General features: G+C 37.5%; 1 protein-coding gene across 10 annotated transcripts in view; it reads right to left on the reverse strand.

Moving 5' to 3' along the window:
* The window catches only part of LOC132126937 (pro-neuregulin-1, membrane-bound isoform-like), a 127,717-nt gene that overhangs the window by 32,226 nt on the left and 70,372 nt on the right, over window positions 1-25,119 (reverse strand). For 6 of the 10 annotated variants that reach the window (XM_059538557.1, XM_059538554.1, XM_059538553.1 and 3 more), the window contains 2 exons: window positions 13,798-13,972; window positions 13,341-13,462 (listed from right to left, as the gene is read on the reverse strand). In XM_059538557.1, the coding sequence (XP_059394540.1) occupies window positions 13,341-13,462; window positions 13,798-13,972 (297 nt within the window). Of the gene's footprint in view, window positions 1-2,244; window positions 3,435-13,340; window positions 13,463-13,797; window positions 13,973-20,808; window positions 20,998-25,119 lie in introns of those variants that run through there. The other 4 variants (XM_059538561.1, XM_059538562.1, XM_059538558.1 and 1 more) reach the window with 3 other exon arrangements.

Raw genomic sequence — 25,119 nt, forward strand, 5'->3', positions numbered from 1 at the left:
AGCGTCAGCTAAATGGATAAATGTAAATGTAAATCAGCATTACTGGATTGTTCCACAATATATATACTATTTACAACCATTACAGTCATTAACATACTCTAAAAAACAACTTCTAAAACAACAGGCAGATGACAACAGCTTGGCACAATGAAATTTACAAAATTCACTATTTTCAAGTTACAAGCAGCTGTCTGCTCATTCTCTCCTCACATCAATCATATAGGTTCTTACAGAGAGATCAGTGCTCAGTGTTACCTGTGATTGATAGATTTAGGCCTTTGAGTGATGATGTAAATATAAATTACTAGTACAATAAAGTACTAATGTGATCGCATGTACAGAATGTCTGAATGATTCATTTGTTTCGTCATATTTCTGTCCTGTTCTTTCACCTCTGCCATGTATTTCATCAGGCTCAGAATCACATTGACTACAACCTCCTTGTTAGTCAGCTGATCTGCTGTCTGTTATTGATTTAGACTGAAATTTCTAACACAACCGATTGCATTTCCATTTCAGGCCTGGACAATTGATCCCAGTGCTGGCAGTGGGAGGGTCTTTGTGCTTCCCAGCAGCACCTGATTCAAGCAAAGTGTGCATCTGCAGCTAAATGGGGCAGAATTCTGAGGTAAAGTGAAGTTATGAAGATTGAGTCGTTGATAACATCCGATCTGCACAGATATGAAGTCTGGTCAGAAGAATCATAATTTACTGTAACATGAATGAAGCTGTGAGGGGCAGTGGGTTGGTTTGTTGTGTACATTGAAGAAGAGATGCGCCCAGCAGACACAAAAAAATCAATAAAGGTATAGTAGTTCAGCACAGCTCTGTTTTCATTCACATCAAAATAAACATGATGTTCAGCCTGACATCATGGGTGCACTCTCTATTATAAATATTTCTCAATTACAAGTAACGTGCAAGTTGTTTTGTGTAACAGGTTCACTTGACATCTAACAGATGCCTGGGAGATCATGATTCTGTAATTGCTCAGTATTTAACACAAGCAGCTGTCTTAAACTTTGACAGATTAGGTGAGATAATCCAATCGTTAATGGATTAAAGAGAAAATCTCAGTCTCAGAGAACTGAGTGGCTCGGCTGAGATAGTTCCAAAATATCTGCATGAGAATGAGCCGTGACCTGCAGATTATCAGTCTGGCCTTAGGAAACTTCTTGAAGGATGACGGTGCATCACTGCACACTGCTAAAAGAGGCAAAAAATAAATAAATGAACAAAAATGAAAGGGAGGGGGATTCGAGATCCGAGAGTGGAAGTCTGGCAGTTCTCCAATCGTTCAAGCTCTCAAAGTCACAGTGGAGAGCGGAAAGTATTACTGACAATCATCTTGCTGTGGAAGGGTATCGGCCAGTCTTTGTGGAGACTCTGACCTTGAAATGGAGCAAAGCTAACAGGAAGTGTCCTCCTCTCACTGCAGCACTGCTGCATTATCATGCATTATGTGTGGCGTGATCGGGGTCTGATGTAACTCGTGTGGGCACGTAACAGGTAACAGTGTTTAGATTTGACACAACAATCATCAAGCAGCTTCAAAGGGTTTTGACTGCGTCACTATCAACGCCCATCTCAGTTAGTTACCTCCAGGGCTTAGTCACAGGAGCGTGCAGCACAACCGACAAGATACAACACGTCTGCTTTGAACTAACAAAAGCACTCACATCCGGCTCTTGTCTCTCTGTGAAACATTGCTTTAATGTATAAACAATGAATGTTCTTTGATCCTGTATGAATGGACAAAATGTACTGGAGGGGTTTGTGTAACCATTTTAATCATTCAACATCTAGACCTAGACCAAAAATTGTAATGTGCACATGCAGTCAGATATTTGAGCCAGGATCCATAAGGGTCAATTTTTTGAAATTGAGATTTATACATCATCTAAAAGCTGAATAAATAAGCTTTCAAGTGATGTATTGCACGATCTTTGGCCAACTATTTGAAAATCTGGAATCTGAGGATGCAAAAAAAAAAAAAAAAACTAAATATTGAGAAAATTGCCTTTAAAGTTGTACAAACAATGCCTATTACTAATCAAAAAATATGTTTTGATATATTTACAGTAGGAAATTTACAAAATATCTTCAAGGAACATTGAACACGATTTTGGCCCATACAGTGTGTTAATGGCTATTGCTACAAATATACCCGTGCTACTTATGACTAGTTTTGTGCTCCAGGGTCACACATGTGGACACTATGACTTGAACACAAATTGTACTTACAGGTCTTTGGAACAATATCATTAGATTCCAGAGTTTGAGTTGGATACTGGTTTGCAGTGGCATTCTGGAGGGGTTTAAAGGTGCTCTTGGGGCTGGGTGGAGACACTGCTGCAGTGGGCGTAAATACAGCCACCTTCGATGAGGGCGGCTCAAAGGGTCTGGCCGTGGACTCCCCTTCCACAAAGACCTTGGGCTGTCCTGGGACAGACGGAGTCGATGGGGTGGAAGATGAGACTGATGCGGAGTTCTGAGTGAAGTCTGAATCGATTATAGGATCCTGTCCTATGCGCTTGAGATCAAGGTGGGTCGGCGGCTCGTATTCGAAGATCTTGTCCACAAAGACCCATTTGAGGCCAGCGGTGCAGAGGGCCAGACTTAGCAAGCAGGCCAGGATGGGCAAGATGCAGATTTTTTCTGAGCGGAAGCAGTTGCTCACCCGCTCCAGATTGAGGCACACGCAGCATGCAGCCACAGGCAAAGGCACGCATCCCAGAGGACCACTCTCTGAGCCGTCGCTGCCCCCCGCCACGTCCTCCTCTGCTTCCTCGGGCGTCTCTTTCGTGGTCACCTCGGACAAGGCATCCGAAGGAGCCTCTTGAGATGCAAGTCCAGCAGAGACGTCCTCAGCCGCTTCCGACTTCATCTCCGCCCCTGATTTGGTTGCTCAGAAGCAGCTGCGCAGGACTCCTTTAATGCTGCGGCAGGCATGCTGCCTCGTAAAGTCTTCTTTCCATTATCAGATCACCAGCGAGGGGGAAGGGACTCTACACGATGCTCAACCAACTAACCTCGTTACTAAAGAGGAAGACTTCTGTGGCTCTGATTTTATGTCACCCGGGTTCGTTCTCACAGAGCAGGAAGAAAAACACAGGCAGCAAGTCTATAAATAAGGCATATGCTCCGGAGGCCGCCCGAGGGTGGATCCCCCCTCAGAGAGCACTGGACTCACCTGGGGGCAGGGCTGGAGCGCATAGGCTGCGGTTCATGCTCTGAAGAAAACAGCTGAATCATCCGAAAGCGGCAGCAGGTGCATGTCTGATCAAAGGAAAGACTTGAGCACAGAACCGCACGCAAGCATGTGTAGATAGGATTGAGGATGACACATACCCCTGCTTTCACCCCTCCTCTTTCTCCTTATCCTTATCCATCACACCAACACACACGTTCTGTCTCCCGCTCTGTCTGCAGTCTCGATCCTCTCACACTGCGAACACTAAGCACAGTCGAGCAAGTCTGCACTTGATCCAATTAGGAAGAACAGCAGCGAATGAGACAGTCTCTCTCTCTCTCTCTCTCTCACTCTCTCTCTCACATTCACTCTTCATCTTTCTGCCATTGATTCTGCTGTGGATGAGGATAGAGTTGTATCTCACACATTGATGGGCTGTTTCTCAGGGGAACAGAATGCTATTGTTTCTATTAGTGGTCGAGTGATATGTTTTTCTCAATGGCTAATAGCTGATACTGATATCTAGAAGGCAGGGTGGGCATTGGCAGATATTATGTTCATGTATGGGTAGTTGATGCATGATGTGTCCACAGCCTTTTTTTAAGATTTGAGATTTTAAATTTATATGAATGTGTAAAATTAAATTTTCACTTCACTTATTCCAGATGCTGCTCACTCTATGCCTTATAAAGTGTTTATTTATTTATTTTTTTTATACTATTTGGTCCCACTTTATATTATGTGTCTTATCTGCTATGTACTTACATAAAAAAATAAGTACAATGTACTTACTACTTTTTGTCCTAACTAGCCGCAACGGCGATATGCTAAATTTCTATTTTAGAAACGGTTTCCATTTCCGCGACGTTGCAGCTGGAACAACAACATACAAACTACTATATGATCTATCTCAGGTGATTATGTGCTTTATTCAAAGTTAAATGTGTCTAATGTGAGTTTGAATGTCATATTGCATGGCCTTATAGCCATACTTAAAGCAACAACAGATAGTTTAACTATTAAGAATAAATAAAAGCAAACAAGTACGTTAAAACTGTGAACTCACTGCGAACCAAGTCTATTCCATAAAGATGGTATTAGTCACTCAATATGCACATTTAATAATGTTAAAAATGTTCAATATTTATGTAATAGATTATAAACTTTTCCATTTCATTGCAGTTACAGTGCAGTTTGCTCTCAGGAAGACCCCGCACACACATGCTTCTGATCGGCTGTGATATTTCATTGATTCTGTCGCCTCATGTGTGGACACCCAAATTGCTTGTCACTGGAATCTTGTCATGTCACGTATACTGTAGTTAGGACACAGTGTAAGGTCGTGCAACAAAGTTATTTTTTAAAATTACAAATATTCAAAGTACCTGTTCTAATATGTGCCCATAAAAACTGCTGGTATAATACTTACAGTATAAAACCTATTCACAAACTGCTGTTTAAAATGGTTTTAGATGAAATATCACATCACAGGAAATTTCCCAATACTTTATTTCATGTCATTATAACAAAACATTTTTTTTTTATATTAGGCATATATGTGTTAAAAGTATATTGGTAGATGCTGAAACTGACACAAGAAATGACCACAGTCATTCGATTTTATGCATCATCTTTTTTCAAAAATGCTGCTGTGGTGCTGATGATAAATGAAATTTTAATAATAAGATTCGGGAGGAGCGCGTCAGATACTTAGCCTAATCAACACAGGTGGACCATAATCAAGTAATCAATCCCATAGTATAAATATCGCTGACTTCCCTCTATCCATTGACGGTTTATCAGCATCCCTCCTCCACCCCATCTCCTCACTTTGAGTTCACTTTATAAATAGACGGGGAAGGGGGGGTACTCTAGGTTCGGGCCATTCCCGAGCTTGGAGCCCTTCCCCGGACAGCACGCCAAATACGCATACCATACCTCAGCTAATTATATGTAAGCGTGAACTAGTGAAATGAAAATAAAACATGAATGGAAATGCTTCACGATCCCCTCACAGCATCATTCAATCAAATGCCTGTTTTTAAATCACAGAACTGATTTTTAAAGGCTAAACTGATTTTTGTTGGAGTAATGTTGGTGCACATTCAGTCTGCCCTTTACAGTTGTATAATCAGATTCGCCTGTACATGCTGTAGGAACGCTGACTCAGGGGCCGAGAGATCTCAGGCGGACCAGAACCCCCATCCAGGACCAATAAATACTGCATGAGGGACAGACTCCACAGGGAATACTGCAGCCACACCGGAAATCAGCGTGCTTTAATATAATGAGATGGTTTCTTTACACGTCAATTTTGCTAACACACCATATAAGAACCAGGGCTTTTCTAATTAACTGCTTTTGACACTATTAGTTCAAGTGATTCATTACTAGTCCTTCACTGATATTAGATACATTCACTTCAGTGATCTCAAAATGAAGCTAATTTCACAGTTGACACTGTGAGATTTATTTTAAAAGCCATTGTATACTGTAATATGGAAGTGTAAAAGTAATATAACAAATCGGTGAATGATTTAACTTTACATTTAGCATGTGCATAATTTAGCATATAACAAAGACAAAACAGGTGAATAAATATTTAAAGGCACCTTGAAACTTAAACCTCTAAATCATTCAAATTTTGTGCTTGGGACAATTTCAACATATTCAATTTAAAAAACAAACAAACAAAAAATTACATTTGCCATTTTAAAAGCCTGTTTTTATTAAGCTTCTTTTTTCAGCGTTACAGAGTATTTTGCCGTTTATATTTTCATGACACTAACCCCCTACACACACACAAATTCTTATTACTTTAATGCTTTTGAACATTTCTCCATTTCCTTTTTTAATGACATGTCATCAGATTTCCAATTTATAAACCTAAAATGTACCATAAACAACAACAACAACAACAAAAAATATATATATTGCTTTACAGTAATAGGCGGGTTATTTTAGAGTTAAAATGTGCTTTAAAAACCTGATTTAATATTCTTTCAGCAAAATATAATTTATTTTGATTTTGGGGTGAATTATGACTTGACAGGTTCCATGGTTAACCCAGACTGAGGCCATCTGTTTTACAGTTTAGTCAGATTCAGACTCATCCTTGACATCGTCACTGTCTACGTAAATTTTTACATGATCTTTAAATGATGATATTTAACTCACACTTTTATGCACACGAACATACTGTCCCTCAAACTCTGGTTTGGGCTGATGACTTGTCACTATTATCAGATGAGCTGGCATTAGTGACCACACAACGCATGGCATCGAGCCCCTGCTGGGGTAAATGAGGCAGATACAGAGGGGTTTAAGTCCCCTCAGGCGTGTTAAGCTGTCCCATGTCTCATTGCCATTAGGCAGGGATAGAAACATACACGAGGGTGTGTGTATGTGTGTAGGGTCATAAGGTCAGGTCAACAGCCATGACCCCTCACTCTCACAGAAAAGGAAATGGACTGTCATTGAACAGACAGATGTTAACGTTCTGCTGGACTGAGGAAAAAGTCCTTATAAAAGAAGGTTTACATGCTTACAAACACAGCTGTGTTGTGAAACAGTGTATCTCACTGCACAGCACCTGTAGAGAACAACTATTAACTTCAGTTTGCATATCTACACCAGATGTACTTGTAAAGAAGCATAACAATGAGTTTAATTCAGAAAGTTAAATAAGCCACCTACAAAGGCTTTAGCCTTTAGGTTTTCTATGCATAGGTTACAGTGGACTAAGATGGCCATTTTTAACTACTAAATATGTTAAGACATCTTTTCTTCTGAAAAAAAATCAATGTAATAGAAATATTTACATCTGTAGAATGTCAGCTTTTCCAGATTCCAAGCTTTCCTGCTGCTCATGTTCATGATTTGTGAAAATTATGAAAAATAATATTTTAATAAATGATTGGATTGTTTGTTTGACTTTAAATCAGTAAGGGTTGAGACATCAAAAGTAACCAAGTAACTATAGTTGTTTTATGGATGATAACTATAATATTATTACTGAAATCTAATTAGTAAGTAATTACACTACTAGTTACAGCACAAAGTAATCTATCTTGACTGTAACTAGTTACTGCCCAACACTTAAAGGTACATGTCTATATCACAAAATTAAATATAATTTATATTGTTCAGATAATAAAAGCCAATGTATTCCGAGTTACTATGATATCAGTATAAACAGTATAATAAACTATGAACTCAATGACAAATTCAAATGTCTGACTTGCTAACTGTAAGTATTCATAAAGTGAAATAAGGATACATTCTAAATCCTTCTAACAGGAAGCTGAATTAATTATTTATGGCTAACAATTGGGAATAATGTGAGGTGAAACAGCATCGGTTCGGCGGGTGACGGGTTACTGGTGCATTAGGAGATGAGAAGCTTTTCATGCCGAACACGTCAAGGCAAGAGTTTTATTAACGGACGCAGAACAAGGTCTTGGGCAGCAATTCAATAATGTTGCCTTTCTCTGCTGACGCACAAACACAGAGGAGCTTTTAAAGAGATTCTCCAGTGCTGTCACGGCTGGAGTCAGACGCGGCGTCATGTCTGACCGTGTGTTAGTGTCCTCAGCTCCAGGAGCCGCCCGACTGGTGCCAGTGCTACAGGATCATCCATCTCACACACAAGTCAACATCAAATCATCTTCCTGGTCTCACTGATTCATTAGAGCACATTATCTGAAGAAAATGATGTTATAAAATGATTCAGCAAAATTTAACTTTTGCCACCTCTCAAATGACTTCAATATAAAATCAAATCCTACCCTACATTGTTTCTCATCTAACTGTGTCCCATGCTGACTTTTTCATGTTTCATACCAAGTAGGCTACAGTAAAAAAAAAAATATAATAATAATATATATATATATATATATTCTTGATCAGCATCTTGATCAGCTTTCAGTTCGGGGCACATGTGAACGGAACAAATACAGCATTGTTTTAATCACTGCAGGAGTGAAACTTCATTGGAAACTTCCAGTTTAATATATTGTTCCTTTTGATGTGAAAAAAAAGTCTCATCTTTTCAAATTATAATTTTTTTTTAAGCAAATTGAAACAATGAATGCCATTTTGGCGATCTTTGATGTGACGCGACCGATCGCTGTTATAAACGTTTCAGTTCAAACGATCATCACTTTCTCTTTACTACTTTGTTAGTGTTAACGTGAAATAAACATGAATGAAAATCTCATGCCTCATTTTCAACCGTAAAAAGACGTCAATAAAACAGCTTCTAAACAAAATGTCACGTAGCATTTCATTTACCTAAGGCAAGTCATCAGTGTCCACAGCTCATTAATTCCCTAGAGAAATGAAGTCTAGTGAAGAGAATTTCATATTTTACTTTACCTGTAAGTGATGTCTTTATTATTTAATGTATGTTTAAATAAATCTGTTATGATACAAATTATGACAGCCAATGTGTAAATGAATATACTGTATTTCAACAACAAATAGAAATGGTATAATTGAAGTTCATTTAAAAACTGCATTATGTGCAGTTTAAGTATTTGCATACAATTTTGTGAATGTTGATTATTATATTTAAATATAAATATTAATTAAATTTAAGTGTGGGCTCTGTTGTTAATTGTAACCTTATAGTAATGTAAAGGGCTCCTTATAGTTTAGAGCATAAGCTGAGTTTTGTCCTTAAGCAATATATATATAAAAATATTCTTATTTTAGTACATTTCAGTATTTCCTATTTATTATTATTTTGATCGGTTGATCGTTATTTAGCACTGCTCAACTTGTCAATTTTTTTTTTTTATCAGACAACACTTCAAACAGGAAACAGGTACGCAATCATTAATTCACCCAACTTTAACCAAGAAAAAATTTACAGGGATTTTATTAATTTATTTTTCTAAACGTGGAATTGATTGAACATGCAGAATATTATCTGAACAGATATTCATTTGTCCGAGGCCAAAACAGATATAAAACAATACATAAAACAAATAGGTTTATAAAACAAATAGGTTTCCGCTTGCCAAGCCCTGCGATCTCTCTTAAACCCTTTCAATGTCACACTGCTGATGCATTAGTCAATTTATCATTGTAATGATGTCTCTGTAAAAGCCAAACTCTCCTGATCCTGCTTCAGTGCAGTGTGCAGCACTCAGCTTACTGTAATTATTCATGCGGTCTGGAGGTGCAGTGTGTTCTCTCCTTCTGCACCTTTCCCAAATTACTTTCAGTTGGAAGCGCCTACACGCTACAGTCTGCAGACCACTGCAGTAACATCTCCAAAACCGACTCCTGTCCACACCTAAAGTACTATGAGGCTCGCTGTGAGGCCAGCCTGACTCATATTTTGGGTAGGTGATTTAGGTAACCACCCAGAACGCAGAACAGCAGCTCCCTAGGCGATGCAGAACACCCTATTGTCTGTACAGGGAGACTTTGGCAAACACCCACAACACACCAGCCTGCTGGCAGTGAGATTTGCAGAGGAAAGCACCACTCACCAAAATGCATTTCACTCTGATCTGGTTTGGCCTTTCTCTACACATGTCTAGACACTTTAATTAAAACCTGACCTGTTCAGATGGCCACTTAGAAAAGCATTCAGACATATGCAGAGAATGTAATGAATGATACTGGACCCAAATTCCACTCGCATGACATCTTTCCTTGTCCTGCAGTACAGCTGGACTTTACTGATTCGGACAACACTGCGTGAGCTCATACAGCCACGGAGACAAAACACAAATGAAACTGGCCCTAAAATGTCACTCATTATTGTTTTTCATGGGACCATGATGTAATATCAGCGGTTATCAGTGCTAGTCTGTGATTTTATTGCTGTGAGTGTTTTTCCTCCCACCTCCCAATTCCCAGCATAATTTTTTTTACTTCCAACAGTATTGTGTGGTAATGTAATTGAGCAATGTATTGAGTTTTGTAAATCTTGTTTGACCACTGCTGCAGGTACTGGTTTTACTCAAACAAAGCTTGTTTCAGAGAACCAAGAACTTAGAACTGAAATGAACTATGACTGTGTATGAATATAAAGGTCTGAGAGTGACAACTTCATTTAAATATGACAATGGATTTACAACGATTTTGTTCAGTCAATCCTGAACCCACACTGGCTGCTGGGGTTATATACTTAATATTCATTAATATTATCCTTTTAACTGACCACTGACATTATCAGATCAAATCAACAATGACACAATTGCCTTATGTAGAGATGCTTTATAGCTTACATGTATTTCATACCCTAGTAGAAAAACAATTCATTTATTTCATATTAATTATAGTTCAAATCTATTAACATCTGACACTAACTGATATAAAAATTATAATTAATCTTTGTGCACAATGAACATTTCTTAATATTAAATAAGCACCATCAATAAGATTTTATGATCTTTGAATAATATCATTTAAATATCTTTAAATGCAAAGTACACCTAAAGCGCAATAGTTTCACTTTAACACAATCGAATATGCTTCAGTATATCTTTGGCAATACTTCCACATAATTTAGTGTACCAAAAGTACAATTTCGGGGTATTTTTATTAAGTACATAAATATGCAAATGTATTTGTAGTATACTTAGCACAAAATAAATGTCTTTCAAATACATTTTTGTACATTTATTTTTCACCAGGGTAACTGATGAACAAACACTGAGCTGAGTTGAAAGAACACTGAACGAAACTGAGCAGAATAATGACACTACTGTCTTCTGTAGAACATAACTGATTGAATTTAATCTATAGTGAATAAAATAGATAGATGTGTCTTGACTTGTCACAAATATATCTGCTTTATATATCTTCTCCAAAAATAAACATAAAAATTGATGCAATGGAATGGAGAGGGTCTGTTTCCTTGAAATGGGTCGAATGAGACGCTTTGATGAATTTGGTGGATGTCTATGAGGAAGTGTCTAATGGTGGCCGGTGGTCTCACGTTACAAGAGAGGACCGTTTACATGGGGAACCTGAGGGGAAACTACTCGGACAAAATCCCACAAATAAATAAAGTGTAAATGCAGATCCATACATTCAGAGTTTCTGCCTTTGGAAAGGAGATTGCTGTAGGGTTTTGGAGCATGCAGAGTTTATCTGACTGAAAGTGGACAAAGCTCAGGATGTCTCTAACTCATTAAGATCACCCACAGACAAATACTGACCACCATCACCATAGGACAAATATCAGCATACAGCTCAGCATGAACATCACATCCTCTCTACAAGTCTAAGTCTGACAGAGAAGTTGGGGTCCCTAAAAGGATGGAAGGGTGAATCTGGGAGTTCGTATATGGGGTTATACCTGTATCAGAAACAAGGCTGCATGTGTTTGCATTATATTTTGCATTTCTAGTCTCCACCTCCTGCTCCTAGCCATCATAATGACCGTAAACCACGCACTACAGTGGAAATCTGCACAGAACTGTATTTTTCAGCTGGTTTGTGAGACATTAATATCAGGCTGTTTACAGTAATTAACATTAACAGATTAGCTTGCTGTTCTAATGCATGAGAGAAGTCATGGAAAAGCTCATACTTTCCTCTCTTGGCAATCATTCAAATGCACTTCATGCTCACTAATTGAAAAAAGGCATTAAGAAACTGGATTACAGGGAACAGAAAACTAATCATTTTTGCAATGTTGCAGCTGGGCTAGAGAAACCCCTTTTAGCTTTCAGAAGATATTTATGAGCCATTGTTTTTAGACTCTCAACCCACATTTGATCAATATCACAATTTGAGCTGTATTACAGTTGTGGATGTAAGTACTGTAAGCAGACAGCATGAGATTAATGAGATAAACTTATTTAACTGGGGAAAAGTGGAGTTTACCCCATGCACAATTCACCACGATGCTTGGGTGGCCAAGCCATTGCTATGCTGTTGTTAAGGTGTCATAAATGGAGTTTAGTGTATTGCTATATGGTTACATGTTTCCAATAGGTAAGAACAGCTGCAACTGTTGAGCACATTAAGTGTCCAATGTTCTGTGCATCATCTGATTATTTGAAGTGCACTTCTTCTTGCTGGAATTTTTAGTGTTCCACTACTCATACTATGTATACTACAAAGTGGTGAAATTATGTGAACTGGGACGCACTTAGTGATATTCAGGTCTTCAGATATAGCTTGGGTTCTTCAATGTGTCAGTGGAATATGTTCGCAACGGGCGAAAATGATGCACCTGATCATTTAATAGTACAATTCACCTCAGAAAGAAAACATTCACGTCTGAAGACAAAGGTTGCGAATGTTAGGGATTTGACTTCATCACTTTAAGCGCTAGTGCTCGTGATAACTGACCCAGCAACAACAATAAGTCAATAAATATAAGACAGAAATGTTGTGTGTAATCAATGCATCTGAATTTTAAACAAGCTTGAACCTACAAAACCTGGCCATCTTGTGTTGCACAGATGTGATGAGAGTGTTCTTTGCCATTAAAGCACTTAACATGAAAACCACCTGACTTGAAGAACTTTGTCCTTTCTTTAAGCTCTTGCTCATAAAACACTAGTCCGGACAACAGCTTATTAATAACCTCTTATCTAGCTTTTATAAAACCTCCCTGTTTGAAATATTACATGACATTTTGAAGCTTTATAAAACTTTTCTGTGTGATTCACTGTCCAACATTATTCATACATAAAATTTATTCTGTGCCTCTATCACATGATATTATCAATTATTTCTAATTATTCCAAAATAGGCTTCTGAATGAATGAAAAATCCCAACCAGGGAGACCAACTCTAACATCGAAAAGAATAGAAACTAGATTTATGACTCAAATAAATACTTAAACATGAATACTCCCCAATTTATATAACCGAGTCAGTCATATAATCCAATGAACCAGAATGAATCTGACTTCACAAAGCTAAATACCGTATAGAGGAAAGAGAGCACCATTTAGGTGGAACATATTCATTAACATGAATCAGACTTTCCTAAGCTACATATAAGAGAAATGTTAGCTTAGGACGATTTCGCGGCTTTGATTAGATATTTTCCAGTATATTATGACAGCTTGGATTGGATGGTACAGCCATCATTCTGGGTGGACTGGTGTAACTCTTGTCACTGATTTGCACATTGATTTTAATGCTTGTAAAAAGGATGCATTCTTACTTTTCCTGATGGTTAGGCTGGCTGTAGTATTTGCTTTTCCAAGGGTGTTGACTGCCTCACAGGTGTATAAACCAGCATCTGCTTCTGTGGACTTCCTGATCAACAGTTCATATATTTTTCCCCTGTAGAAAATTACATGATGGTTCTTTATATTGCTTCTCAAAGGTCCAATGCTTTCACAAATAAACTTGTATTGCATCATTAACAGTTGAATTTAAAATGAGAATCAGAGTGTAATAAAGTGTAAATGCACTGTTCTTGTATCTCAGCACAGGCCTTTTTGGATATTACAGGGTTAAATCACCTGCCCACATACTATACACATGGCAGATATCTGTTCCTGTAAATACAACAGTAAGACTTCTGACTCCATATTCAAATTAAGCAAAACCTTTATTCATCCTGAACAACTAATAATCATGTTTTTCTTAAGCGTAATTCTTTTACAGGAACTTACTGTTTCTTTTTTTTAAGCTTTATGCTTTTGGGTTTGTTTTTGCCTGCGAGTTCTTTTCCGTTCTTGTACCACTTAATGCTGGGCGCCGGGTTTCCTGCCACAATCTCACACCTCAGTATGGTCTTTTTTCCATCCTCCACTGTCACGCCCCGCAGGTCCTTTAACTTGGGTTCCACTGAAACAAAGACACACAACAGAAATTACTCATAGAATGCCATTGTAACGATAATAAACCTTTGTATTCATCCGAAAGAAGGAGGCGGGAACCGGCGCACAATCAACAGAAAACTTTAATGATCAAAATAAACACAAAGCAGCGCATCAGCCCCTCACGGACGACTGATGCGCGCAAAATAAAACCAAAACACAACTAAAATCCCAGGCCTGGTCCTCTCTCGTCCTTCACTGTCGTCGCTCCAGTTTTATATCCTTCCATCTCCTCCATGGGCCTCGAGACCGGCGGGTCGAACAGGTGTAGCTCATCTCCAATCACTCCACCGGCCTCGCTCCCATGTCCCTCGGCCCCGCCCCACTCGTCACAGCCATCATCCCTCACGAGGGTGAATCTTGTGATATTTCACCCCATTCTAATTATATCTTTATTGTAGGCATTTGAGAATAGGCAAAAAGAAAATAGGTTTAATTTTTTTTGTTAAATATTACTCAGATCTTCTGTGGTGTGACCCACGCTGCTGTCCTCTCAGTAAAGAGATACATAATTCCACATCATTTGTTAAAATAGATCCCTTTCCCTCATCAGAGTTGTTTTATGATGCCATGAAACTTTCTAGTTAAATGTTATGATTTTATTTGATATTCAGCAGAATAAACAGTGAACAAATAAATGATAAATAGCATTTATGTTGTACAGTATATTATAGAAGTAACCATAAAGACTGAAAAAAACTGAATTGAATTTGTAAAAATGTGGACACACTTGAATAGATGTCATACAAACACAGCTCTAAACTGTAAGGTTTTAATCAATCAAGACCAATTACACAGATATATGTTTTTCTAGCAGTGGTTTGCATGTACAAACCCGATTCCAGAAAAGTTGGGACACTGTAAAAATTGTGAATAAAACAATGAAATGATGTGGAAGTTTCAAATTTCAATATTTTATTCAGAATACAACATAGATGTCATATCAAATGTCTAAACTGAGAAAATTTATAATTTTAAGGGAAAAATAAGTTGATTTTAAATTTCATGGCATCAACACATCTAAAGAAAGTTGGGACAAGGCCATGTTTACCACTGTGTGGCACCCCCTCTTCTTTTTATAATAGTCTGCAAACGTCTGGAGACTGAGGAGACAAGTTTTTCCTCAAGTTTAGGAATAGGAATGTTGTCCCATTCTTGTCTAATACAGGCTTCTAGTTGCTCAACTGTCTTAGGTCTTTTTGTCGCATCTCCCTCTTTATGATGCGCCAAATGTTTTCTATGGGTGAAAGATCTGGACTGCAGGCTGGTCATTTCAGTACCCGGATCCTCCTTCTACACAGCCATGATGTTGTAATTGATGCAGTATGTGGTCTGGCATTGTCATGTTGGAAAATGCAAGGTCTTCCCTGAAAGAGACGACGTCTGGATGGGAGTATATGTTCTAGAACTTGGATATACCTTTCAGCATTGATGGTCCTTTTCCAGATGTGTAAGCTGCCCATGCCACACGCACTCATGCAACCCCATACCATCAGAGATGCAGGCTTCTGAACTGAGCGCTGATAACAACTTGGGTTGTCCTTGTCCTCTTTAGTCTGGATGACATGGCGTCCCAGTTTTCCAAAAAGAACTTCACATTTTGATTTGTCTGAACATAGAACAGTTTTCCACTTTGCCAAAGTCCATTTTAACTGAGCCTTGCCCCAGAGAAAACACCTACGCTTCTGGATCATGTTTAGATATGGCTTATTTTTTAACCTATAGAGTTTTAGCTGGCAACAGTGAATGGCACGGTGGATTGTGTTCACCAACAATGTTTTCTGTAAGTATTCCTGGGCCCATGTTGTGATTTCCATTACAGTAGCATTCCTGTATGTGATGCAGTGCCGTCTAAGGGCCCGAAGATCACAGGCATCCAGTATGGTTTTCCGGGCTTGACCGTTAAGCACAGAGATTGTTCCAGATAAATCTTTGGATGATATTATGCACTGTAGATGATGATTACTTCAAACTCTTTGCAATTTTTCTCTGAGAAAATCCTTTCTGATATTGCCCCACTATTTTTCACTGTAGCATTGGGGGAATTGGTGATCCTCTGCCCATCTTGACTTCTGAGAGACACTGAGAGGCTCTTTTTATACCCAATCATGTTGCCAATTTACCTAATAAGTTGTAAACTGGTTTTCCAGCTGTTCCTTATATGTACATTTAACTTTTCTGACCTCTTATTGCTACCTGTCCCAGCTTTTTTGGAATGAAATTCAAAATGAGCCAATATTTGGCATGACATTTCAAAATGTCTCACTTTCAACATTTGATATGTTATCTATATTCTATTGTGAATAAAATCTAAGTTTATGAGATTTGTAAATTATTCCATTCCTTTTTTACTCACAATTTGTACAGTGTCCCAACTTTTTTGGAATCGGGTTTGTAGATTTCAAACACAAAAGTATTTTTGAATTCCCAATTCCAAACATTTTTTGTATATAATGTGCTGACACAAAAGAGCTACTATATACTTTAATTAATGGATATTTCAACTGAAAAGTTGAATTGCTTTCTCAAAAGTGTTTTTCAGACAATGTCACACATTTTATATAGAGTGTTACAAATATATTTTTATTAATAATAATTTATTTATAATGAATAAAACAACGGCTTTGGTATGTAATCAGTTCATTCATTATTTTGTTTAAATTCTACAAATGCCACAGCATCTTTCTTAAAGAAATAAAACCTCATCATAACATGACTTAAACAAAGGTAGATTCACAACTACACTAAATAAAATGTGCATGTTTCTTCAAATGATAGTATTATACTGTTTACAAATGCTAGAAACGTGACTTTCAAAGGAAAGATTTCTATCAAATAGCACACCTAGGTTCCTAACTGATGACAAAGAATTGACAGAGCAGCCATCAAGTCTTAGACAGTGTTCTAGGTTATTACAAGCAGAGGTTTTAGGCCTGTGATAATTAACACCTCTTTTTTCTGAATTTTATATCTCCCAAGGGTAACATATAAAGCGTGAAGAGTAGCGGCCCTAGTACTGAGCCTTGAGGTACTCCATACTGCACATCTGATTGATATGATACCTCTTCATTCACTGCTACGAATTGTTGGCGATCAGATGCTAATGCACTTCCATTAATGCCAACAAAGTTTTATAGTCTATTCAAGAGAATGTTGAGGTCAATAGTGTCAAATGCAGTGTTAAGATCCAATATAACTAATAGAGAGATACACCCACGATCAGATGATAAGAGCAGATCATTTGTAACTCTAAGGAGAGCTGTCTCAGTACTATGATATGGTTTAAATCCTGACTTGAAATCCTCATTGATACCATTTTTCTCTAAGAAGGAATATAATTGTGAGAATAGTACCTTTTGTAATATCTTGGACAATATCTATTAATGTAACATCTTCCAGTTATAGCACAAAGTTTCTGACTGTTAATAATTAACAATAACAATAATTCCTTACATTTATATAGCACTTTTTCTAGGCACTCAAAGTGCTTTTACATTGTCAGGGGGTATCTCCTCATCCACCACCAGTGTGCAGCATCCATCTGGATGGTTAATTATACTGTTAGCTATAAGTCCAAACAAGCAAGGGGTGATAGCGGTACTGCAGTAATAACTAAAGTCTAAAGAGACATACAGATAACTAAAGATGTAGTCAAGTCAAGTCACCTTTATTTATATAGCGCTTTAAACAAAATACATTGCATCAAAGCAACTGAACAACATTCATTAGGAAAACAGTGTGTCAATAATGCAAAATGAGAGTTAAAGGCAGTTCATCATTGAATTCAGTGATGTCATCTCTGTTCAGTTAAATGGTGTCTGTGCATTTATTTGCAATCAAGTCAACAATATCGCTGTAGATGAAGTGACCCCAACTAAGCAAGCCAGAGGCGACAGCAGCAAGGAAACGAAACTCCATCGGTGACAGAATGGAGAAAAAAACCTTGGGAGAAACCAGGCTCAGTTGGGGGGCCAGTTCTCCTCTGACCAGACGAAACCAGTAGTTCAATTCCAGGCTGCAGCAAAGTCAGATTGTGCAGAAGAATCATCTGTTTCCTGTGGTCTTGTCCTGGTGCTCCTCTGAGACAAGGTCTTTACAGGGGATCTGTATCTGGGGCTCTAGTTGTCCTGGTCTCCGCTGTCTGAAACCACATTTCATAAACCTTCTACACTGTAGAAACCACATTTCATAAACCTGTTCATTTTCTTTTCAGAGAGGATGTTCTGGAGAGTTTTTTCTGTGATTATTCACCCTCTAAATTAATGTTGCTGCGTTGATTATAGTGAGAATTATATATGGATGATTACAATATCAGCCCCTCAGACAGCACAACCCAGGTGAAAAGCAAGTGCACTTCCAAAATGTACTTAAAAGTGCTCTATTTCACAAACAAATTTTGTACTTCATATACTAGAACTTATTCTTAAGAACATCTAAGTTTACTCAAATGTGCTATTTTAAGGCACTATGAATATGAAATAAAATGTGATTTGAAAATTTCTGTAACTAAATAAAAATGATTTAATTATTTTTTACATTTTTATATACCACTTTTAGTACACTTGAACCCACTAACTAGTGTATGAAAGATGGATTCAAGTCTACTAAAAGTGGTAACTAAATACATTTTTTAATACTGAGCACATTTTACTTCATATTCATGGTCTCTCAAAATAGCTTATTTCAGTACACGTAGATGTTCTTAAGATTATCTTAAATACTGAAGTACAATTTTTAGTATAATAAGTACAAAGTATTGCACTTTAAGTACATAATGAAAGTGCAATTGTTTTTCACCTGGGAAGTTCAAATGGCACATGCCTATTTCCTGCATACACTCTCTTTATTCTACCTATTTATTCTTGAATTTCGGGCTGGTAAAGCTAACAAAAGAACACAGATTTCTACTGAACCGGAAGGTGTTTGTTTGCCAGCTTAAACCAGTCACAGCTGCTCAATTTATTTTGAATCATCAGAAACACTTAACTCCGAATCAATCCAAACCCCCAGTTCCCAATGATACACTATGCAGCTCAAAAAATCTTGCTCATCTGCAAGAGCCTATTGCCTTATCTTACAACATTTCCTGTTGACAAGGAGGTTTTAATAACAAGAATCATTTACGTAGCACAGTGGTGACAGCAATACAGACAGAACTGCTTCCTGTAGAAATCTCTACAGGGACACCTACTGGGTTTCCTCACATAGATTCCATCCATCTACAGGCTCCATTGAGTTCGTTATAAATGCATGTCATATTTTACCATAGTAAAATCACGAACACATAACATTGAGCAGCTTTGTGTCTGATATCTGCGTTTCCTCGAGCCTGCGCAGTTTCTGTGTCCAGGCTGCTGCCCATCCAGCTGTTTCTTTATGTCACAGACCAGTTGCCTTTGGGGAAACTCCTACACTCTTTCTTAGGCCACAAAATTGAGTCGGATCAGAGTCCGCATTCCAGTACAGCGAGAGAAGAATTCCATGATCTAATATGAGCTTAGACAGACAAATCAGCCAGTGATCTTATTTTCCCTACTTTTTCCTAGCAATAATAAAACTGTTGTAATTAAAGGGGGAAAATCCATTTAGTGATATTAATATTAATATACGATATTGCTGTATATTAAGTGCGTCAGTTCTCACACAGGTGTCCTAGCACAAAAAGATTACTAACTACAAAAAAGTGGCACAATGCATTGGTCTTCATTTTAAACACTAGATCATTTATTGTTTTGTTTTTACATCAGATGTTTAGACTGCAAAGATTTCTTACAATATATAAAAGTTGCTTTGATATTTTATGTCTAACAGAGAGACATTCAGACATTTTTAAGTTGACTCAAAGGTCTAAATACTTCACAGTAATACCTGGCATGTGTTTGCGCACACAGATACACACATACACACACAGCCACCATGCTGAAACTCAACAAACAGGACTCATTTTACACAAGCGAGTTTCATCTAAAGCTGGCACGAGCATGTTTCAACATGAGCGTATTAACGAATCAGTGCAGAGAAATGTGAATGAGTTCTTCTGCCTAATATTTCACCAGGAGATCATTCACACAATCTATTCACTCAGACCTTCTGCCATGCGCCACAACTGTCATTAAATAAATAAAAAAATTACATCTCTAAATCTTAAAATCACTGATCTTCAATTCTTATCACACATAAGTTTAATACTTAGCATGAATAATCAATAACCAAGAGTGTGTGTTCAGTTACATACAACGGTGTCCTAAAATTACAGCATCTGATTCAAATCTAATTCAAAATAAAAAATAAAATTTCACCTGATATTTATTTATTTTTGCTTTGGTCTCTTTGTTACATGTCAGATCATGCTGTGAACATGATCATCAGGTGTAGATCATGAAGCTCCAGTGCTGCTGTCATTAAACTATAAAAGACATAGTCCAAATGCTGAGACCTTCTCACATTTAAGATCACGTTTTTCCAATTCAACCTTTCATTTTTCTGAATGCCACTGAACTATTTTAAAATCACCTATAAGTTAAGTAGCGTGTATGATAAACAGAAACCCTCTCTATTAAGTCACCAGACCGGTGGGTCGTGTTAATGGTTACAAACATTTCTGCACTTTCTCCTTTTACAGCGTCACAGGCACACAAAAAACCCAGTGGATTGCAACACCTGTAACCTAAAAGCACAGCTCAACGAGTAACAAGACCTGAGTTCAGAAACAATTGAAGGCTACTCGATAGTTGAGCTGTCAATCCATTCACAACAGCCAAAAACTGGACACATTTCCCACACCTCATCCGAGCAGCGCTTTACCTTGCGGGGAGTTGTCAGACTTGTTTGTTCTCTCAGGGTCCTTATCCTTTTTCTTAACGCCACTTTTCCCTCCTTTACTTGTATTCTTCTCAGACATGATGGCCTGTAGCTCTGTGAGGCTGTCAGTCAGTCAAACTTCTGCGCGTGGTGTGAACGTGGACTCCCTCCAGCCAACTGCTGAACAGAAACTCTCCACCGTGAGCATGTGTATTTTACATACTCAGAGGCGGGACCAACTCTCAATGTGTCAGATTTCTGTGTCTCCGACATTACAAGCAGTGTGTGCTTTACTAATCTCTGCTCTTCTTTATTTATCAATTAGTAACCATATCTGTGTCAGGGTACCTGTATGTAAGAGTGCGACTAATGCTGCTTTGAAGACTTCTTCATATTTGAAGACATGATTCTTCACCAGTGTTGGAGAGTCACTAGTTACATGTAAGGGAATTATGTAATTTTATTACAACGTATATGTAACTGTAATCAGTTACTAAGAAAAATGTGTAATTAAATTACATTGACTTATGTAAATGTTACTGATTACAAAAGGGATCTTATTTTTTTCACAGATTTAATAGATTTCTTTCTCAAATTGCATTGATTGCTATAAAATAAAAGTAAGTAGTTTAGGACACAGAATAGAATGCATTTATACGATAACTGTTCATTTCCTATTTGGGTTTATGCAAATGCTTTTTTTTTTTAAGAGTAGAAAGAGGAGCTAAAGTCTGATTTTGTGGTGGCTGTGCTTTAAATTAAATTATTATAATCTTTTGAAAGCCTGACCATGAGTAATCGGTGTTGAGCACTACAGTAAGGTTAACCCTGCCTGCTTAACATTTTGGAAAATTATTATCAGTTGAAAACATTTATTTGAATTTCAGAAAGTAATCAAATGTAATCAGTTACATTACTTAATAAAGTAATTGAAATAGTTACACTACTTATTACATTTTAAATAGAATAACTTTTAATCTGTAACCTTTAACATTTCCAAAGTAACCTTCCCAACACGGTTCTTTTAATGGTCTCCTGATTGATGTGTACACAAAGTGGTCACATGGGTGCTGTCATATACTGTACTGTGAAATGTGTCATAACAAAATACTCAGCAGTAATTTATCAATAGAAAAATATTATACACACATAATACTTCTGTCATGCACTGTCATGCTTTCTTTGGATGTGACGACACATCGCTGACATAAGCATGGCAAGCTTGACAAGACCAGACATGGTCTTGGTTTCAGTTCTTACTGTTATCACTGTTTGATGTGGATCTGTCTTGTTTGCCATGTGGGACAAATGTCAGGCTACAGCCATAAAGAAGATCATACAACTCACTGAAACTGGAGCTTTACAATGGTGATGCATTCAAACTAAATATGCTTAACAAAAAACAAAAATCAGATCTGATTGATCGGACTACACAATAATTATCAGAAAACATCTTTAAAACAAATGAATAAATTACATACTGCTCATTTACTATCCTAAGCAAATAACTTTTTAACTTTTCAAACAATTTCAAACAATAAAACAAAAATTGCTTAAAAAATAGAACAAACATCTGTTTGCCATCCTATGTAATGTCATTCATTCCCCTTAGGAATACACCAAAATTAAAATATTTCCTATAGCCATTTTATGTCTGATACTGTATATATTGTTAAACAAATAATAAAACATAACACCTCACACTTAACTGTCTGAAGATTTAGATTTTCAAGGTTAACAATTGGTCCATAACAGAGTGAATACCAGGTGCACGCACACACACACACACACACACACACACTTCATATATACCTGTAAAGTGTCTGATCCCATGGCAAGGGAGGAGTTTCTTACTCAAAAAGTGTTAGTCTGCATTCCTTTCTGAAATGTTAGCAGAATTAAATGTGTTTAGATCAGTGCTTAATGAAATAAACTAACATTGAGGGTCACTGCAGATTACTAAATAGGAGTATCTTTGTCTTTTTATGCTTATACAGTGTATTTACTATGGGTAGACAATGTAATTATTTATTGTTTTTTTAAACATTTAGATAATTACTTTGTCAGGTTGGATAATGTGCATTTCAGAAGGTATATTCATGTAATTTACAGTCTCTGTCTTCCACAAATACTGACTCAACTGTGTCGAGCTATCAAGGACTGTTACATAAACTAAAAACTACAATCTTAATAACTGGGCTCATTAATCCAATTTAATGGGACCTTTATAGCTGTAGTAGTTAAATAGCAATGCTTAATATAAAATATCTTATCCCATACTATTACAAAGTAATGCAAATTTTTAATTCTTTGTTTTTAAAGTTTTTTGAAAATATTTACAAAATGTAAAGTGAAAAAAAGGGAAGACATATAAGACATTCTCTAAAAACAATCTGTAATATCACATGCAGGTATGCATGCTTAAAAGTTGAATGTCAAATTGTCAGGATATTTAGGGATATATATGTTTTTTACGGATGTTTGATATTTGTATTGGAAAACAGGACAAACATATTTTATTAATTTTAGGTAGGCACAAAAGACAGTTTTATTTACAGTGGTAATTTCAGACGTTACCCTCACAAATCCAGTCCTGAGACATTTCCATTAGCACAAGCACCGGCACGTCAGTTACTGAGCAAACAGGTCACACTTCAAAGTTAGTCCTCGGTTCTGTATAATTCGAACCTTTCAGTTTCACCCAGTGGGTGTTGAATGAAACTCTCCAGCCCTCCAGGTCGACGCCACACAGTCATCCTGAGAGTCTCCGAGAGGTGGGTGGGGTCGGGCGGATCGAGGAAATCCAGGAGTTCTTCCTCCTTAACAAAGGCTGATGTGTCACACATACGGTTACAGTTAAGGATACGGTTAAGTGAGCTTGAGGTAAGAATGTGTGGGCTTCAATAAACAGGTGCATGCCACTGCAGACCTGTGCTTCAATGCATGCAGAGCGTGTGTAAACACAGTGAGTGCTCATCCGAAGGGATCGGTCTCAACGAATAGAGACAGACTACACTTACGGACTTCAAACAGGATGCCAGTGACAGGAACAATTCCTGCCCAAGCTCACTGGAAATACGTGCCTCCTACATTTCTGCAAAACTAAAAAAAATGCACATATACCTATGAATCACCTGTTGAACACTAGGGGCCGTAAAACTCTGACAACTTTTATTCTTCACACAAAGTATGATTTACAGGACTAGAGTTTTGATTAAGAAAGCCTTATCTTTACACTATTTTATTATGTTATGACTTAAACCACTATTTTAACATTCTGCGAGATTTGAAAACTGATACATTTCAATTATAGCATCACATGTTCAGCTTCATATGGTGGGATTACAAATTTAAGAATCTGTCTTAAATCTCCTGATCCTACAACTTGACAGACCATCACATGAAAAAATAAGGTGAAGTACACTGTATTTAGCATTTAAGGTAAATATGGTGACATCAGACAAATGACTCTCAAGCAAAGTTAGTAGCAATACGTTTCTGCCATTGCCTCTCTGCTCTCCTTTTCTTCAATCGAGATCGTTCGCTTGCTTCAGTGAAAGTATAACGTGCCTAACGTTTTCGACTCGTACATTACACGTCACGCCCTGATGTCACGTGTCGTTACGGGATCTTTACGGGTTTTGTGTGAAAGCACACACATATCCCGGGTAATCTAGCGACCCGGGAACAATTGCCGGAACACTTTACCCATATATTTGCCGGAATGGCAGTGTGAAAGGGGCTTTACTTTCTTACTTTTTGTCTGTAATGGCTCTTGGTGCCTCTGCCCTAGACTTTGAATAGTCATGCTAAATGTATTAAGACTGGTGAAATGCAGCAGGTGACTATACCTGAAAACTTCATTTACATTTTTTGTTTAAGGTCACCTCCCAGGTGCTTTGTCTCCATTCCTAAGCACTGCCTCCTAAATTTATATAAACTACAATGTATCACTGCCTAAGTTCGACTTTTGATGACTGCAGCACAGCGCATTCTCAATAAAGAAGCTTGCTGACGATACCCAAGAGTCTCCTGGTCTTTGCTTCTGAGTGATAGTTTTTTGAGTCCCTTGTTTGTCCTGAACAGTTAAATAGTCTGCTGTTCTTCAGAAAAATAATTTAAGTCCCACAAATTCTTTGGTTTTCTTTTGCCTTGTTGATTTTACGGTGTGTGTGTGTGTAGGGGGGGGGGGGTGTAGTGTTGTCACGGTACCAAAATTTCAGTATTCGGTACGGATACCAGTGAAAATCCACGGTTCTCGGTACCAATTTCGGTACCAAAGCAAAACTTATTTACTTAAGTAATTTACATACT

The sequence above is a fragment of the Carassius carassius genome, chromosome 45 (genome assembly GCF_963082965.1).
Source record: "Carassius carassius chromosome 45, fCarCar2.1, whole genome shotgun sequence".
Classification (NCBI taxonomy): Eukaryota; Metazoa; Chordata; class Actinopteri; order Cypriniformes; family Cyprinidae; genus Carassius; species Carassius carassius.